Here is an 18,349-nt window from a genome sequence, read left to right on the forward strand (position 1 = left end):
AGGTCTGTGAGGTGAGGGTGTGAATTAGGTAAGCCGGGCACTAGCCCGCGGCAACCTCCGGCCCCAGCGCTCGAAAGTTTTCGCGGCCGTCCAGGAGAACCGTGACAATAGCTCCAGATCGCCTTTTTGATGGGTGGCTTTCAGTGACCACAATCGCCGCTCAGCCCGTACGATACTTCAAAATGCCTCCGAGGCTAAACCTGGCAGCATCTTTCCGGGCTCTGAGCATACGAAGCAGACCGGCTGCCCAATGGATCCCGCCCCGAGTCGCTGGCATCGTGAGGACATTTGCGGATGAAGCGAAACCACCATCGCCACCACCCAGCACAAATGGTCAAGATGCGACATCTATACCGTCTTCACAGCCAGGGAGCATCTCCAATGAGGCTCAGATTCATGAGGAGGCCAACTTCGTGTCCACTTCGTTCAACAATGCGGAGGCATTGGGTCAGCTGGAGCTCGTAGCGAATGGGCTCGACCCGTTCGACGAGGATTCGCCAGGACACAAGTTCGGTCTGCCGGCTCTGCCAGTTCCTTCACGGATGCACATGAAGCACCGATACGAGCCAGTGGTGGCCCAGATCACAAAGCTGCTCATGCGCGATGGCAAGCTGAGCAAGGCGCAAAGAGTTAGTCTTTCATCCAGCTTGCAAATCCTCGAGCGCCCTCTTTTACTAACCCACGATTTCTCAACAGGATATGGCCCTGATACTAAACTACCTACGAACCTCCTCGCCGCCGAGAGTCAATCCGGCACGACCCCTTGTTCCCGGCGCACCACCTCCATCTCATCTTCCTCTCAACCCGGTCACGTACCTTACTCTCGCGATTGATTCCGTTGCCCCATTGATTCGGATACGGAACTTCTCAGGTCTGGCAGGAGGTGGCATGGCGTTGTCAGTTCCTGTGCCCCTGGGAGTACGACAGAGGAGGAGGATGGCATGGATGTGGATCATGGAGACAGTGAACAAAAAGCCGTCCAAGGGCAGTGGGCGAACGATGCTGGCACACCGTATTGGCGAGGAGCTTGTCGCCGTCATTGAGGGCCGCTCGACAGTCTGGGACAAGAGGCAGCAACTGCACAAGCTTGGAACGGCTTCACGAGCGAACATCAACTCTCGTGCTTTGATGAAGAAGAGGTAGAGGTCTCGTCATGGGCGATGTGGGATGGGGGCGATTTCTTAGGCATCTACGGATATATCGGTGCCTGAAGACTACAAGCCATGGACTCTGGGATGCACCTGAAGCGATTTTCTTCGAATTGCCAAGGCAATGGTACATACAGAGTCGGCGATACGATAGGGTTGTACACATCAAATGTAATATTAGGCCTGCCCAATAAAGAGGAAAGGCGAGGTTCTATCTAGAAGATAAAATATATCATTTCTACCCACTAATTGTCCTCTAGGCTTGAAGAGAGACTCTGGAGCCTAAGTAGGGCCGGTAAGAGATGCCAACGTGTGTGGAATGAGAAGTCCAACAATTTATTGGCCGGGATATCTTAAAAGCTAGCGCAAAGACGAGGTTGCAGTTCCAATATTCACATTGTAGTTGTTGATTTGGGGCCGTTGTCTTTGGCAACCTTGAATGATACCTGCCTATTCTCTATACCTGAATATTGAGTGTGTGTAACCATGATATATCGATCTCCTGATTCGGCGTTGCTCTACGACGGCGGAGAGCTCATGGGATCGCGGAAAGCGGAAAGTGGATCACACATCAGTCGATTGTTCAGTTTCACGGGAGTTGTCGAGTCGGTACAAGCCATCTAGAACGACCTTAGCTTTGAGTCTGTTAAGAACTAAGGCAGCTAAGATGGTGGTGTCAGTAACTCGAGCACCTCTTGTCTAAGGCAAGGTACTTAGTGAGGCGAGGCATGGGCTAGCGATTTTCGGAGCTACCTTACGGCGGGGCGGGGAGCGGCAGGGCAGCTGGCATCATTTCTCTGCCCGGCGGCTTCCTTACCCTTACTCATTGATAGCACTTCACCACGATATACCTCTACGGCCTTTGAAGATCCAACGAAACTTCTCAGACCAGCAATCCGGCCTTTAAAGTATCTAGACAAGCTTTGATATCACCAGATACCCGGTTTCCGACGGCTAGGAGGCCTCAACCGCCCTCACGGAGCACATTGCCAGCTGCCCGATAGGACAGCTCCCCTCATTTTGGTCGATCCTCGCCGCGCCAAGCTTGTGGGTTAGCTCGTCGACTTGGCAAACGAAGCCGCGCCTCCTTTGCCGATTACCTCAGGCATTACCTCTTCTTCACTCCATACCGACGACAAGATCCAGAGCCGAACGAGGACAGGACAGGACAGGACAGGACAGGCTCAGCCATGTTCTGAGAGCCTTTTACGATACTGCTTCTTTCCCAAAACACCATGCTCGTTATCCAAGCCCGAATTCATCGTCGTCCCATCATCATCCCTCGATAGGATTCAATCCACGCACGCATTCTCAGCCGCAGTATCATCTAGACGCTCCCGTCAAGGCCAGCCCGCCGGTGCGGCCTACAAGTATCCACACTTCCATTACTTTGCGCACCTCTCGATCGTAGCAGAATAGTCAGGAAACCGAAGTCAAGATGTCTCGACAGCCGATGTCGATGGAGGCCATGCTGGACGAGGAGCGGAGGGAAGTATTGGCTTTGCTGGAGGGGACTAAGCCACGAGCACCCAGCTCACTCGGAGCCCGCTCCCCCTCGCCATACGCAAGCCCTCGATCCCCCATGCGAAGCATGTTGGACGTCGGAGAGGACTCTCCCCCGCCTTCACGGCTATCGTCGTCGCCAGAGCACAACAAGAAGAGCCCATCCAGGAACTTGCCTGTTCGGAGCATGTTGGATGTTGATAACGGGCCTGTCCGCAGCATGCTTGATATAGGCGGCAGCCCGCCCCCGCCCGCGATGAAGCAAGTCTTCAGCAATCCTACCTCGCCTATCGAGACCAATCATCGAGCACATATCGCCAACAGCTCTCATCATCCCAGGAGTCTCTCCGACGCATCGAGCAAGCCAGTCGACTTTGGGCCAAGGAGCTCATTGAACAAGTTGGATCCCACCGCTGAATATCAGTTCTCTGACATTATCACCGCCAATACTGGCCATGCGCTCCCAAAGCGGGTGTCACAAGGCGGCAAGCGAAACTCAGGCGCCATGGCTCAGGTCATGAGAGGTAACGACCTCGTTCTCCCGGGCGACAGGGGTCGTCATCACTCGGTTGCAGGCCCTTCCACGCGCGGAAGCAACAAGTCTAGGTCTCCGGCTCTTCGGGGCGTGCGGTCCAATTCTCCCGCAAATGCCGCGAATGCGCTTCTGGGAAGGCAGCTAAGCCCAGCAGGTAGAGCACTGCTGGACGAATCGCTAGATCTCAGTAACGCCTACAGACGACTATCTGATGCCAATTTGGCCAGATCTCAGGGCAGTCTTGCGGAGCTTGGCAGGAGGAAACGATCGGATGAGGTATCTAGTGGTCGAATGGTCAAAGACTATCTCAGTCCTGACGGCGATCTCCTCGAGGAAAGTAGCGATGAACATGAAGGGTCATCTTCCGAAGACGAAGAACGCGGTCGCAAGCCAGCAAGAAGCTTTGAAGGTACTGCCTCCGGCAAGTCGCCAACAGGAGAAGTCTTGGACAAGAATGCTCGCAAGACGTTGAGCCTGTTGGCAGCCGCTGAGGAAGAGCGTAAGTGTAGTCCCCAGCATCACAAATTGACACAATACTGACATCTCAATACAGGTATGCAAGTCGCATCCCAGCAACCTGCGTATCATTATCGCTCGCTTTTCGACGAGCCCGAAATCACCATTACAGGGCCGTCAGGAGAGAAGATGCAGAAGTCCAGCAAGACTGGGGTACATCCAGCTACCAGTTTTGACGAGCCTCCGCCTTCCGGCTACCGGACGCCAATAGATTCAGACACCGAAGCTGATCTCACTGACATTAAGCGCGCGCAGAAGCTCTCTTTCTCCATGACACCCATCATGTCAACACCGGAAGCACATCGCGCTCTTCGCATCGTCTACCGTGGAGAGTATTCAAAGATCGTACAGGATGCCGAAGAGGAACATCGCCGCCTACGAAAGTACCTCGTTGCAACAGACTTGAGTGACGAATCCACTCATGCATTAGAATGGGCTATCGGCACTGTCCTACGCGATGGTGATACTCTCATCGCTATCTACTGCGTTGACGAGGAAACTGGAATCGTCACCGGCGAAAACTCCCTTGTCCCTGATGATCCTAGGGCGATGAAAGAGCAGGCGAATGCTATCAATGCCATGACGGCCAGTAGGGCCCCTGTCAGCCCCGGTGGCAACATCATGCCCTTGCAACATCGGGCTTCACCGCTAATGCATGCCGTTGACCATGCAAGTGTTTCACCTGCTAGTCGTGAACGCAATAAGGCAGAGGAAGAGCGACATCATGCAGTTCAAGATATCACAGAGAGGGTAACCAAGTTACTACGCAAGACGAGGCTCCAAGTTCGCGTGATTGTGGAAGTCCTCCACTGCAAAAACCCGAAGCATCTTATCACCGAGGTCATTGATATTGTCAGCCCAACTTTAGTGATACTTGGCAGTCGTGGACGAAGCGCATTGAAGGGGTACGTAAACTGTGTCTCTGAACTCGATGACTGGATTGATAACTGACTCTGCCTATAGTGTCATTCTGGGCTCGTTCTCAAACTACCTAGTTACCAAGAGCTCGGTCCCCGTCATGGTAGCGAGGAAACGACTACGAAAACAGAGCAAGTACAAGCGTCCATTAGTTCAGCAGGTGAACAACTTGAGCAGTCCGGCTGCGCGAAGTCTGGCAAATGCAAAGATAGACTAGTTGTCATTCGACGGTGGTAAAGATGAAGAACTGTCTCTTACAAAGGGCTCACCCAGAACCCCCTTGAGGGATGACCACCCACCATTCGACTCACATGCTTGGGATATTGAGGTATTCCTGAGACGACCACTCCAACATCAAGAGACTACTTCCTCAATTCCCAGAACAGATGAGACCTGCCGTGGTGGAACATGATTATGAGAAAGGAGACTTATGGCTTATCAATCACAAAAAACAGCTTCATTCGAACCCTTGTTTTCGGTTGGGACATTGTGGACTGTGTTGTTTAGGCGGACTTTTGCAGGCATGATTTTATGATTCACGGTTTTCCACTCTCAAGTTGTGGTGGGCTACTATTTCCATGCAGGGGCAACATCAGCGATACGTAGAAATGAGACAAGAAAAGGCCTCAAAATTAATGAGAAAAAAAATAAATAAGATTGGAAAGGCATATGGCTCTTCTCCACCTACTATTGAGACTTCAGAGTACTATTGTGATGGCTGCCCTTGAAACTGCTCGACTGTAAGTGATTGGAGTCGAAGGCTGTGCCTCAATCAAGTGTACAGTGACTCCCATGGTTGACTCACTACCTAACATTTAGTGGTTTAGCTGTAGCTTTAGCGCCCGTAGTATGGCATAAGCACAGTAATGACTCTTCAGATAGGAATCCCAAGCCAATCTTGTTGGATCGTGCGACTGAATAAGAGATGCTGAGATTTCGCTAGAGAATCCGAAATATGGGGTAATGACTGTTCGAAGTGTATGGTTTCTTTCATTATCGATACTCGGCGGTACTAGCACTTGTGAGCGATGATTTCATTGGAATTGACGCTGAGTCAACATCCATTGTCCAATAGCAGCGCATTGCCCATCGCCACCACTTCTCAGAAAATTAAAGAGCACAGCTAAGGAAAGCTGCACTACTGAACAACCTCCTTTGGCAGTTTCACATATTTCTTCTCTCCTACACTGTTGAAACCATCCTGCATATAAGTATGTCTTGATACCCGTCTAAATTCTTATTCGTAATCACCAGAATGCAAAATACAACCTAAAACATACACACATCAAATCCAAATCGTCATGATGGGCCTCGACCGCTTGCCCGATGACGTCCTGCTGCTCTGCCTGGGCTATCTCGAGTCCGCACGGGACATAGCTAGCCTAGCACGCTCATGCAGGCGTCTTCACCTCTTAGTTGAGGGAGAAGACGGATGGAGGATCTTCGTCAAGGACCATTTTCCCTCGTTGTCGTTGCCGTCGTCCACCAACCACGACTGGCGCGGGCTCGCCGGGTCGCTCACGTGGCAGTCTCGATGCTGGGACAAGAGATCGCTGGATTTTAGGGCCATGGTCTCACGATCGCCCTCGACACGGGGATTTCAGAGACGTACGATACCTTTTCATCCGGTCCTGGACGCCCACTTGGACTTGGACTCCCGCACGGAGCTGGTCGTGTGGGGCGCAGGGGAGAATATCGTTGCCAGGAGGCGTACGCGACACGGCCGAGAGTCGACGAGTGAATCGAAGTGGTACCGCTCTGATGGGAAAGATGTCGGTTATGTGCCGGGTTATGACGACATCAAGGCTCTGTCGATTGTGCAGGACGTCGGGGGAAAACTAGGTGACTTGGGAATTCTCGCTGGACGAGACAATGGTCATCTATCTCTTTTATCTGCGGCAGAAGACACGTTCGGACGTCACTTGGCCGACTTCAGCCCTACACATATGGCAGATGAGATCAGCCCGAATTCAGGGAGGCTCCCCAAGCAGGGGACTGTTAACTCTCTACATGTGCTCAGCCGCCGCAACCTCATCGCTGCGACGACCAAAAGCACCGTCTTTGTCTATCCGTTAAAAGACGGTGATGCGAGTAATATTGGACCGTCAGCTGTATTTGATCTTGAAGGACAGGCCTTTGAGCATAAGAACATGACTCTGTTGAATGCGAGATGGATGACTGACAATCTTATGGCTCTCGGTCTGCAAGGCTGCAAAGATCCTCTTCGATATTTAACAATCACACCCTCTGGATTCGCGGTCTCTGCTGCCGCCAAAAATTCGGCTATGGAGGAGAAGTTTGCAATCGACTATGGCAGGCTCTGTGCCAACTCCTTGGTGCCCGTGACGGGTAGTCACGGCGGTCACAACCTGCTGCTCAGCGCGTGGAGGGATGGCACAGTGAGACTGCAGGACCTACGGAGTCCGTCACCGTTCGATCTCGTCTATTGTGACAACATCGACCCCTGGTCAGAGTTCGAGACACTGTTAACCTACGGCACCGAGCGATTCATCGGGGGAGGCATTCACGGTGCAACCGTCAAAGTGTTCGACTTCAGGTGGACAAAGGACTACTATCATACCTCAGCCATGCCCTGCGGTGGTGATAAGCCGTTCCCTCTCCCTCATCAGCCCTTCGCCACAGCGCCGAAGGAGAAACAACCGACATTGGCGTGCTGTGATCATTTGCAGGGACACCGCTGTCGATGGCATGAGCTCTCGCGAGACATCTTCTACCGCCCGAATTGCAGCTTCTTTTTCTCAAAATCCCTGCCTCCCGAAGAGAAGCACGCTGGAGTGTGGTCCCTTGCCAAGGCTTCAGACATATCCCCAAACTTTTATATTGGCATCTCGGGCGGTGTAGTCGAGGCAAATCTCCACATGGATGGCACTGATCCAAACTTGGGCTTTAACAGCCACGAGGGTTTCCCCAGCAAGAATGTTTCGTATAAGACAGTCGACCTCAGTGCGTCACTCATGGAAATCGGGGACGGGCTGGCCTCGCCGCAGAACGATAGGAACATTCGCATCCCAACTATGCGCGGGAAAGGCTGGGGCTTGCGAGAGGAGCCGCTACTCGAAATCGACCTGGCACGACGCAAGCGCCATCGTCTCGACATCAAGTATCAGGTGGCCGATGACTTCCGTCAAATAACAGTTGAGGAGTCGCCGTGGTGGCGAACAGATGCTTTGGAAATGCCGCCACCACCGATTAACGGCCGTGGCGTTGTTCGTGATATATAGGAATGGCGACGGATCATGCATGAGGCTGGCGTATTATAGAAACTGACTCTCTGGGACGTGGTCACCTGTTTGTGAACATGTTATTGCCTGACTCCTGATGCGACAATCGTCCTTATATGTTGAATAATTGAATACTCTATGGAATTTATGCCTCAATATCTTTAACGAGAGAACAAACATAAATTTGAGTCACCTTAAAACAAGCCACAAGGAGAAAACTAAAGTCTTGCTGACTCAACCAAGGCGCTGTACTTGATTGACGTCGTAGTCCAAGTTCTGTACCATTATCATAACTATCCAAACTCCATGTATTCATTGTCTGGCGTAAAGAAAGCCGAAATCGAGACAATTCCACCCATCTAACCGCGCAAAGAAGCACAAATATCAGAAAACAATTCTGTAGTCAAGTCATGGTCATATCGTAACCATCTGTCCTGTGTTCCGTGAATTTGTTGAGGAATCAGCCCAGCCTCCCATGAATGCCCGTCCAGGCATCTTCATGAACAGTCGCCGCAACTCCACATTTTCATAATGCCCTTGAGAGCAAGAATTTCTAGCCCCGATCCTGAGTCCCCAACCCTGATTTCTCATTCCAAATCCTACATCGGCATCATGGCCCGTTGCTTGTCCCTCAATTGAGAAGGCATTTCGGCATAAGACAGATACAAAGCCATAAGTACTAAAACAAAACAGTAAAGGAAAGCTTCGTAAATGAATGGAAGCACTTCCATCCTCAGAGTGCTCGGTAGCTCCACACATGATCATTCCCAATACTCCAATATAATCGCCCGAAAAATGAATTCGTTCAGATCGGTTCGCCCACTGATTGACGGTCCCCGAAACCCCGGAAGGACCTGGTGTGGCTTCTGCGTCTGTCGTGTCCTAGTTGTCTGGATATTCCTGCGACGGCGGATCCAAATTGACATTGCGAAAATCATCCCATTGGAAAGGTGGATCCAGAGGCATCACGTCCTCCATGGGGCTCGTAGCCGAAGATATGGTTTCGACATCGCCTGATTGCCCTGATGGCTGTAAGCTTGGAGACAGTGAGTCAAAGCTTGTGCTTTCTGTGTTGACTACGCCTGGTCGCGACCAAGTAGGTATGATTAGGTTGGTAGGGCCAGTTTGGAAAGATCTGTATTGCGTAAAGGGGGTGAAGCCCGGCAGCCAGACAGGTGCAGGTGTCATAACATGCTGCATCTGACTTGGGTGGCCTTGTACGAATGGATTATGTTGTACAGAAACGATGTCGTTCCTGGGAGAGACCATCTTCTCCATCGCCTTGAAGATAAACCCTTTTCCGAGTGTAACAGGAGGCTCTGTGCTGTCATCCACTGTCAACTGAACTCCTAACTCCAAGTCGGTGATAGGATATCCAACAGTGTCTAAGAGAATAGGAACGAAGTATTTGGGCGTCTGGGCACCCGTTGATGTAGTAATAAACTTTTGTTTTTGACTTGGCACCCTGTAAGGTTTCAAACCAAGGGACTTGACGGCACCTTGCTGTATAGTACTGTAGTCAGAACTAAGTCTGAGCTTTGCCTCTAGGAAACGCCCAGGGATCTTGATAAACACCTGGATCATATCTCCGTCCGAAGGTAGCATGAGAATATTGCCATATTGATTAGGTACAGCTGTAGAGCTTTGCACATGACATGAAGATGTCGGGAAAAGAAATGAAGACGTTGAAGAATGGACACCTTGTGAATGATAGGAATCAGGGGAATGAAATTGAGTCACTGGCTCAGGGACAATAGGGCCAGGTCTAGCCTGGTTCTGGTAATTCCATGCATCTAGACCAGGAGTATATGTGCCACCGAAATTATGCAAGTCATGAAGTTGATATTGAGTTCCTAGACTCGTTGTGTTACCATAGCCACCTGGTGTCGAGGAAAGTTGCGGTGCTGCCGCTGGGACTTGACTGGCCCCGGGATCGTTTGGCCTGTAGGAACCGTTCTGGTGGCCGCTAGGTTGGTCCCTTGAAGAGGAATGCAAAGCAATGTTAAAAGTATTCTCGGCCGGCGTTTGTAGCACATTTGGGGAAAGGTGATCTTCAGCTGGTTGGATCATCTGTTCCTCTCGACTCGTTTCGTTCTGGGGCCGTGGTTGTCGTACTCTCTTCCGTTTTCGATCCATACCAAACAGATGGTCACGAGATATCTAATATATGGGTATTCGAACAAAGGTATGATGTGGATTTTAGCCAAGCATTCTTACTCCGGCTTGCAAATACGCAGAATAGAAGTGGCCCATTTGCCGTTCAAAGAAAAAACGAGGCCTCAATATCCGTGTAGATCGAAAGAGCCAACAGGAAGATTCAACATCCTAAGTTTCGTGAAGCACTTCAAGAGGAGAAAGATGTTATAGAACTCTGCATGATCAAGAGAAGGAAGCTGCCAACTAGAATACGCACTCAAGTTTTATCATTTTCCAGCATTGAAGTGTTAGTCATAGGCTAGGACGCATAAACTGCCGACCACCGGAGACGGTGAGCCGCGGTCTATCTTCTCAAGGTGTGGTGTCGTCGGGTTGAAATGAGGCGTCCTGGCTTGAGATTGCTTCCTTGACCTGTGGTAATGTGACCATATTGATAGCCTTATTCCTACACCTAGCGGGGGATAACCGCAGGATCTCAGATCTGCCCCTCATGGTTTGGCGGAATATAACTGCGAGAAGTTGAAAATCCCACATTGTCTATATTGACATAGCCTCAGTTCACTATTACAGCACAGGAGGATTGAACACTGTGATTCGCGAATCGCCTGGGGGCTTGGGTCAAACTAGCAGGGTTACCGAATGCAGGGCGGCGAGGCTCCTCAACTCCCGGATGGTCCCGTACTCACAGCAACAGTAGTTTCGCCTAGCAGTTGAACCTGAGCTGTACTCATACCATTGCTTATTGGCTCGGCGTTAGAACCAATTGCCCAGCTTGTGTGGGTAATTCCATGAACACTTGGGGAAGAACCAAGATTGGAATCAGTGCGAAAGAGGGAATTTCGGATACCTGCGGTTCCTAGGTGATTTTCCCTTTCGAGATGTAAAAGAGGGAGAATACGGAAGTCGATATTCCATTATTGTGGAATTCCACTTGCATCAACTGCCCTGGAGAGCGGTTAACATCGCCAGTCTAAGGTCGTAGCCTCGCCCATCCACCATGCTTACCTATGGTCTCACCTTGCAAGCGACCGAGCCCATGCCGCGATTAGTGATTGAATTGCCTGAGTGATCTTCTTGTCTCGGTTACGCTCGGTGAGGTGAATGCTGAGCCACCTTGCGACAACTTTGCTATACCCCACCGCGCTCGGCGGCTCGGGGTCTCTAGCCAAACGAGGCTTGATATAAGCCCCCGTTCTTCTGTTGCAGAAACTCTTTCGAGTTAGTCAATGACGCACAGGCTTGCCCTGCCGAGATGCAGCTGAGTTATGCAAGCATAAACAATGAGAGCGAGGCTGTTCAGATTGTCGCAGCCTAATGGATGTAATGCTTCATGTGCCGCTTTAAGCCATCATTTGCCGGAGGAGCCTCGGAGCAGAACGGGAAGTCATTCGACTGGCTCTGTAGGAAGTTTTGTTTTTGTTTTGTTGGCGTATGTCATGAATTATAAAGTGTATCAAGAGAGAAGCATCTTTGAACCCCCATTTGAACCTTTTCCTGGGCTGGCAGCTCTCGTTCCTAGCATCAAGATAGTCAATGGAAGGTGATCCTTCTTGTAGAGATATGATCCTTTGTCTTGACTCTCAGTCAACGAATACAATGTGCATGGAGAAGCTTCCCAGACCCGAAATTTGATTGCATCCATCACATTTCCAGTAAGTCGCTGTCGGCATCAATCGTAACGTGTATCGCTAATAGTAGTGCTAGGATGGCTGCAAATAGAATGGTATTGCTGCGAGTGCCTGTTACAAGTGGCGGGATTCTTCCACACGCGGTTCAAGGCTCTCAGCGTCCTTTTGCTGTTACAACAAGTTTCATCCTTCCAATTCCGGCTGAAGCTCTCAATTCTGTGATCAAGAGCAGAATTCATTCAGCCATAGAAATAGGCCAGAGAATGGACGGCCTCACGGACACAAGATCCGTCTGCACCCAGGAAGTATACCGTATGCTATCCGGCGTTCCTATCAACAGTGAACCGGGAACCGTGGCGGTGACCGTCGTGCAATTCAACATGGTCAATTTCGTAGTTGCGATCACGCGTGACCCAATGACAGATGTCTGGGCCAAAATTAAACTTCAACTACCCATTCGGGACCAGGTCCCCATCCAGGAGACAAGCTTGTGTCCTCCTCCAAGTCGGCCTTTATTAAAATTTGAGTCCAAGAAACGCAAGGAATGCGATGCAACAAAGGATAATGAATCTCCATTCAGTAAAAAGCCATCCTGCTTTGGAAATCCCCGAAGATATCGTGGCACTAGCTACACCCGGACGGTCCTCACGAGCTCTCCTGCTGGAACTCTGGACCACGTGGCGTGGGATCATTCAAACACCACGGGAATCCAAGAACCAGCTCCATTCGCAGCATCGCCGCCAGAGAGCTCACGCGCAAGCGTTCTCAGTGAAGCCATCTACTGGCCGCCTTCGGACACGACAGGCACCTCTGTTTCAACAGGGTATAATTGCTTTTACGAAATGAAAGGCGGCTACGGCGAGCAAGCCTGTAAGACTATCAGTTCCGGTCTCATCTCCCAGATTGCCCTTAATACTGGGGAGTATGTACAGAAATCGGTGGCGGCTCTCGAGGGACAAGAGACCTCCACCACTCAAAAGGCGGTTGAAAAGGAAAATGTTTCAGGGGAGAACACCCTGTCGGAATGTAATATGTCGTCCAGAAGTGATTGGTTCGGAGCAGATATGATGCTCAATGGTCAAGAAGAGGAGGATGCTAATGATGACGATGATGGTTATTGGGTCTGGGACCGCAAAGTTGAGCGGTTCCGTCACTGGGACGACGAGAGAAAAATAATGATATACTGCCCGGAGAACTTTGATTAAGGTTCTGTACATTGTCATTTCTAGGCCAAGGGGCCGGATTAAAAGTTAAATCCTTGTGTAGACGGCATTAGACGTATGGTAATACAGGGGGTGTTGATCTGAGCTTCATTTGATGGCGTAGAAGTATGTGCGATATCTAGCAGATGCTATCAGAGCCCAAACATAGTGCATCTCTGTGTTCGTATCCAAGGAGGTATCGGGCTTTCCGTGAGGAGAGGTGAAGATCGATGAGGACAAAATTGCTTTAAATTTCTAAACCTGAACGCCAAGCTTGCAATGAGCTAAGCCCCGAAAATGACCAGAAACAAGGCCCAGATTGTGCTCTGCTTAATGCCTGTCCTAAGAGAAAATAAGGAATCGATAGTCATGAAAGAAGACTCGTCAATCCGCCGGTTTTCAATCTCCCTCTCCTTGAATGCCGCCGAAACGCCTTGGTTCAAGCCTACTCTTTCAACTTCACATAGTTGCTTGGGAAAATCCCATGCTTTGTGCCAATCATGCCCGTCCTAAACGAGTTAGAGTTGCTCTTGAGAATATCCAGATGCGAACATTACTTACCACCAGTCATTCTCGCTGTCAGTCTTCTTCAGGACAGTGATGATATCGCCCTTTTTAAAGCCCAGATCACCAGGTTGGTCTGCCTCAAACGTAAACAAGGCGACGGCCTCATTCTTTTTCAGCAGCGCCTGTTTGCTGGCAAAGTTCGGCTTTGGCGCTGCTGGACGTCCTGGACCGGCCTTCTTCTCTTCAGGTTGTTGATACTCGCGGGGCACTGTGACATCTTGGAACGTGTTCGATCTTGAGCCAAATCCTCGAGGCTGATCATACACATCATCTTGCCAAGTCGTTGCTCGCTTCGGTCCGCCATATCCATTGTCGTTAAAGCCCCGATCTTGCGATCCACCGTACATGCTGCTCCTCGTTTGACCCTCCCCATACGCATTGCCACGCTGACCGTTCCAAACAACGTCGTCATGCTGGTCAGAATACACTGGAATGTCGTTGTACATGCCGTCATCGAAGGAGCCCTGGCGTGCACCAGCAAACACCCTGGAGTTCAGAATGCTCATCAGCGGTCCTGCCTGAGGAGGTGGCCTCTCAGAACCAGTCAAAAGCTCCCTGGCACTGACTTGTCGTCCATAGAGCTTGGCATTCGCATCCTTCCGCTCCACTATTGCGCTACCCTCGAGACTCACGCCGGCAAAGAGACCCTTCGTCTTGCTGTAGCTGAAGATTCCGGCCACACTCTTCAAGCTCGCAGCGCCAGCAGCTTCAGCATTTCTGCCTACCGGGCCAGCTGCGATCGACACATTGCCTCCTAGAGTGAGGGATCCAGCTTGCGAAAACGTCTTGACTGCGTTGGCATCGTTGAGGATGAAGACGAAATCGGTCAGCTCGAAACCGATCTGGCCACCAAAACCCGCACCAGCAGTCGCGATCGCGCTCGGTGCGCTCCAAGAGCCATCAGGAAGACGTGCGACAACGAGGCCGCTACCGAATCGGGCGGAGCCGAGGAAGCCGGCCTTGATAACCGTGAGGATGGCGAGACCCCGCGCAGAGGCGAGGACAGAGGGCGGAATGACCTTGTCAGGCCCGAAGGCTTGTCGGGGATCGACGAACGAGGTCAAAATCTTGCCGCATTTCTTGCACTCCGCTGTTGGGTAGAAAACGTCAGTCATGTGGTTGGAGCTATTGGGTGCCTAAGAGGCTGAGAAGCGGGGGTTTACTTACACGCCATAGACGAGGGGAGAGGATTGTTGATGCCCATGGCTGCTGATACGGTGTCAAACTACGCCTCGAGCAGGGGCTTGTCTCTGTATCGTAGGGAGCAGGCGCAAAACCGAGACTTTGAGGTCGTCAAGATAGGCGAGATATGAGTGAAGTGTGGTGTGGAGTGGTGGTGGGAAGCCCGGAAGCCGGAAGGAAATAATGCTATTTAGTGAAGGCAGGATGGTAAGTCAATGTGGGGTTGGAGGAGTGCGGCTGGGCGCCTTGGGTCGTGTTAGTCCACTATGGCCTTATGAGACACATAAAGTTGCTCCAGTCAACGGTTTGGAAGCAAAGGTTCAGAACCGAGCAGTTTGAAACAAACTGTAGAAGTGCAGCTCTTTGTCTAAATTTAATATATCAAAAAAATGGTTGACGAAAAGGCCTCCCGCTCGCCACGCGTCGCAAGCTTCTGATCCCTCAATAAGTCTGAGTCTGACATTTACCTATTTAATGGACTTTAGAGGAGTTGAGCTCTCCGCTCCCCACCATTAGCGTGGCACGTGCCGTGAATGCGCCGGACCAAACTACGTATCCATCTGTGGCGGTGCATCTTTCTCGAGACAATCGTCATTCGCCCCTTAACCATCCGACGATCCTCGACTTCCACGACAAGCAGACCTTCGCTTGCGATCCAAATTAGCGAGCGAAACCATATGCATCAGCAATAACACTTACAACCACCGACCTCTCCAACACTCATTCAACGTTGCCACCCTTCGGCGAGTCGAGACAGAAGAGCCACTTTCCATCATGTCCGAAGCGTACGAGCGCGAGCGCCAGAACAACTCGCGCCTGGACGAGCTGTCGGCCAAGGTCTCTGCGCTGCGAGGCGTGACCATTGACATCTACGACAATGCGCGGGAGCAAGGCGTTATCGACTCGACGGTACGCATCCAGCAACTTCTACTCCGAGGCACAGTCCTCTGCCCCTAGGCCGTAACAACTCATGCAATTGCTGACCTGACCTTTCCGATCAGTCCGACACCTTTTCCTCAATGACGACGCAAATCAAAGGTTCCGCTGGCAGGCTAGGACGCATGGCAGCGTCTGGGAACAAGGTCGCGATATTCAAGCTGTCTGCCATTATCGTCGGTGTATTCATCGCCCTATATTACATCTCGAAGCTGTTCTTTTAAACGGCCACGGAAGCGGGTTAAAACTTTAACGCCTGGAGCCTGGGAAGGACTGGCGCTGATATAGGACACAACGGCTTGAGTAAAGCATGCAATCCGAAGCTAATGCCAGTAGCATGTCGATGGACCCGAGAAGATTGGTGCAAGGCAAGCCGCCAGCAAGCCGATGGAGCCATTGAAACCCAGGTGTTTGAGACCATCAGAATGATAGAATTGTTCACGGTACTGTATACAAGAAAAAGCCGGCGTTAGACCGCCCACATGAAACAGATGCAGGTCATAGCGAGGAAGCAAGTTATGTATGAGCCCTGGGTTATGAATCGTGGTCTGCCTATAAGATGGCAGTTACTATCTTGAGGAGGCGGACACGTTTGAATGGTGCATTGCAAAGGCGTCGCAGGACTGGGATTGTACAAAGACAAATGCAAAATTATTCGCACAAATCGAAGAGGTTCGCTGATTCTGTTGTTTCAATTTCTCCCTCGTCTATCAAGGGGTGCAATTTAACATAACATGCCGCGCCGTTATCATGATCGTGCAACGAGCATATGCTTTTGTCGTATCCAGCGGATGCCCCACTGATTTCTTCAACTATATGACTGTATTTCATGAGAGCTGGTTCTTGAACGAGTGGTACTGACTCTACTGCCAAACATTCGAGAACAAATCCTCGCTATTCCCAAAGCCCGCAGCGGGCTTGGTGTTGGTTGATGTGTTTCCTCCCGTGCTGCTCGTCCAACCACCAAACTCTTCATCTGCAGCGACCTTGGGCGCTGGGTTGAACCCACCCGAAGCCCCTGGAACAATTGGTGTGCTGGCAAACGCGCCGCCTGTGTTTCCCCACCCAAAGTCATTTGTCTTTGTCGCTTCAGGGCTCTTCACGGCCGGTTTGCTAGCCTGCTCCGGGGCAGCCCAGGCATTATCTCCCCAAACGTCTGCATTGGAAAAATTGGTCGAGCTAAACGAAGACGTAGGGTTCGAGACGGCTGGAGTGGTAGCAGGTGGTGATTTTGCTTGGTTAGAAGAGAGATTGAACACGGAGTTTGGACCGGCAGAAGGGGTAGAAATGGCTGGCGCCGGTACTGGTGCCGGAGCCGGCGCAGGGCTAGAGAAATCGAATAAATCGGCCATGGCGGATGAGGCCGGAGCTGCTGATGGCTTGGGAGGAGGAGCTGGTGAGGCGAAGCCACCAAAGCCCCCCGAGCTTCCAAAGGATGGCTTTGTCTGATGAGAGGGGGCAGATGGAGTTGGCTTAGCATCGAAAAAGCTCCCACCACTCAAGCCAGAGAATGCTGAAGATGATGCTTGGGGAGTCGACCGGTTGCTGGGCATACCTAGACCTGAGAAGGCCGAACTTTGTGGGCTCTTGGGTCCGGATGTGCTGGAGAAGCTGAGACTGCTGAAAGCATCGGTCAAGCCAGCTCCAGATGACTGCGGTTGCTGGCCCGGGGACTGCAGCCCGCCAAAGGAACCGGATGGAGCGTGAGATGATTGTGTCTGCTGAGGTTGCGGACGCGGAGCACTAGCATAAAGAGATAGAATAGACTGCTTCAAGTCAGGTCGCGACTGGCCTGCCGTTCCCCCCGTGCCCGTTGTACTAGCTGGTCGCGGTGGTGGTGCCGGTTCTGAGCCGAGGAAGTCGAGACCGAGCAAAGAGTCCTTCGTGTTGGTTGTCTTCGGCGCAGCTGGTTCAGCTTTCGGGGGAACTTTTGAGGCAACTGGGCCTGTTGTGCTTGCGCGTTGAGGGATTGGATCGCCCCCAATGAGGTCGGCCTGTGGTGGTTGTGCGGGAGCTGATGACTGGCCCAAGGACGCCTTCCGAATAGATTCTTTCCTATCGAGTGTCTGCTTCTCTTTCACTATGCTGAGCGGCACATCGTCATCCCCATCGACGTCCAGGGTAGCTGGATCAGGCATCGGTCCATCCATAACCCATCTCTTCAGCTCATATTTCGTGCGGATAAAGTTCTCGATCTTGGACTCGGAGGGCACATGTCCTTGAGCCAGCTTCGCTTCCCAATACTTGTTTGCGCGCGCGTTACCCCAACTTAGAATACTCTGTAGTTGCTCATCAGTCCAGGAGTCGAGATCGACCGACTTGACTCGGCTGATATGGGTGCCCATTCCTCGGTGGATGCCCGAACATCGGATACAGATGAAGACACCCAGATTCCAACTAGCCCATCGTGGATCTATAGAAAGAGTCAGGCTTTCCAACGTCAAGTATCATCCTGTTGAGAGATGCACATACGCTTGTTGCGCTTGCAGTCAGCGCAGACCTTGTTGGGCTCTAATTTGAGGAGGGATTTGATAGTCTGCTGGTTCTTGGCTGCCCGCTCCGCAGCTGGATTCGGAGCCCGTCTGGACATGGCGCCGGAAATCTAGACGGGGGTCAGAGTCCAAGGCCACTGCTGTGATAATCCAATTGTATATGTCAGTCAAAAGGTGGCCGTGTGTCGCGAGCGATTTGAGTTGTGGGATCGCGTGCCAAATTAATTTGGAATACTGGACAGCCTGGAAGGGGGCACAGATTGGCTACCTGGAGTCGGTAAGGTATGGGGGTCTGCGAAACAGGACCTCCAGGCTTACCTAAG

The 18,349-nt window shown here is 51.4% G+C and overlaps 5 protein-coding genes across 5 annotated transcripts; 4 read left to right on the plus strand and 1 right to left on the minus strand.

The window, feature by feature from the left end:
* Nucleotides 1-250: 250 nt before the first annotated feature.
* On the plus strand, nt 251-1,143 carry UCRPA7_778 (putative ribosomal protein s7 protein; the record flags this gene model as incomplete). Its single annotated transcript, XM_007913371.1, has 3 exons — nt 251-278; nt 370-629; nt 697-1,143. 3 exons carry the CDS (start codon nt 251-253, stop codon nt 1,141-1,143), a joined length of 735 nt encoding a protein of 244 aa, XP_007911562.1.
* A 2,334-nt stretch (nt 1,144-3,477) lies between these two features.
* On the plus strand, nt 3,478-4,837 carry UCRPA7_779 (putative usp domain-containing protein; the record flags this gene model as incomplete). The annotated part of the gene is made up of 3 exons (XM_007913372.1): nt 3,478-3,685; nt 3,740-4,607; nt 4,666-4,837. The coding sequence occupies 3 exons, from the start codon at nt 3,478-3,480 to the stop codon at nt 4,835-4,837; spliced, it is 1,248 nt and encodes a 415-aa protein (XP_007911563.1).
* A 1,729-nt stretch (nt 4,838-6,566) lies between these two features.
* UCRPA7_780 (putative f-box domain protein) lies at nt 6,567-7,862 on the plus strand (the record flags this gene model as incomplete). The annotated part of the gene is made up of 1 exon (XM_007913373.1): nt 6,567-7,862. One exon carries the CDS (start codon nt 6,567-6,569, stop codon nt 7,860-7,862), a length of 1,296 nt encoding a protein of 431 aa, XP_007911564.1.
* Nucleotides 7,863-13,294: 5,432 nt separating this feature from the next.
* UCRPA7_781 (putative sh3 domain-containing protein) lies at nt 13,295-14,590 on the minus strand (the record flags this gene model as incomplete). Its single annotated transcript, XM_007913374.1, has 3 exons — nt 13,295-13,358; nt 13,411-14,506; nt 14,584-14,590. The coding sequence occupies 3 exons, from the start codon at nt 14,588-14,590 to the stop codon at nt 13,295-13,297; spliced, it is 1,167 nt and encodes a 388-aa protein (XP_007911565.1).
* Nucleotides 14,591-15,372: 782 nt separating this feature from the next.
* UCRPA7_782 (putative snare complex subunit protein) lies at nt 15,373-15,758 on the plus strand (the record flags this gene model as incomplete). Its single annotated transcript, XM_007913375.1, has 2 exons — nt 15,373-15,507; nt 15,600-15,758. 2 exons carry the CDS (start codon nt 15,373-15,375, stop codon nt 15,756-15,758), a joined length of 294 nt encoding a protein of 97 aa, XP_007911566.1.
* Between the last annotated feature and the right edge of the window lie 2,591 nt (nt 15,759-18,349).

Source organism: Phaeoacremonium minimum (genome assembly GCF_000392275.1).
Source record: "Phaeoacremonium minimum UCRPA7 unplaced genomic scaffold PA7_03_scaffold_40, whole genome shotgun sequence".
Classification (NCBI taxonomy): domain Eukaryota; kingdom Fungi; phylum Ascomycota; class Sordariomycetes; order Togniniales; family Togniniaceae; genus Phaeoacremonium; species Phaeoacremonium minimum.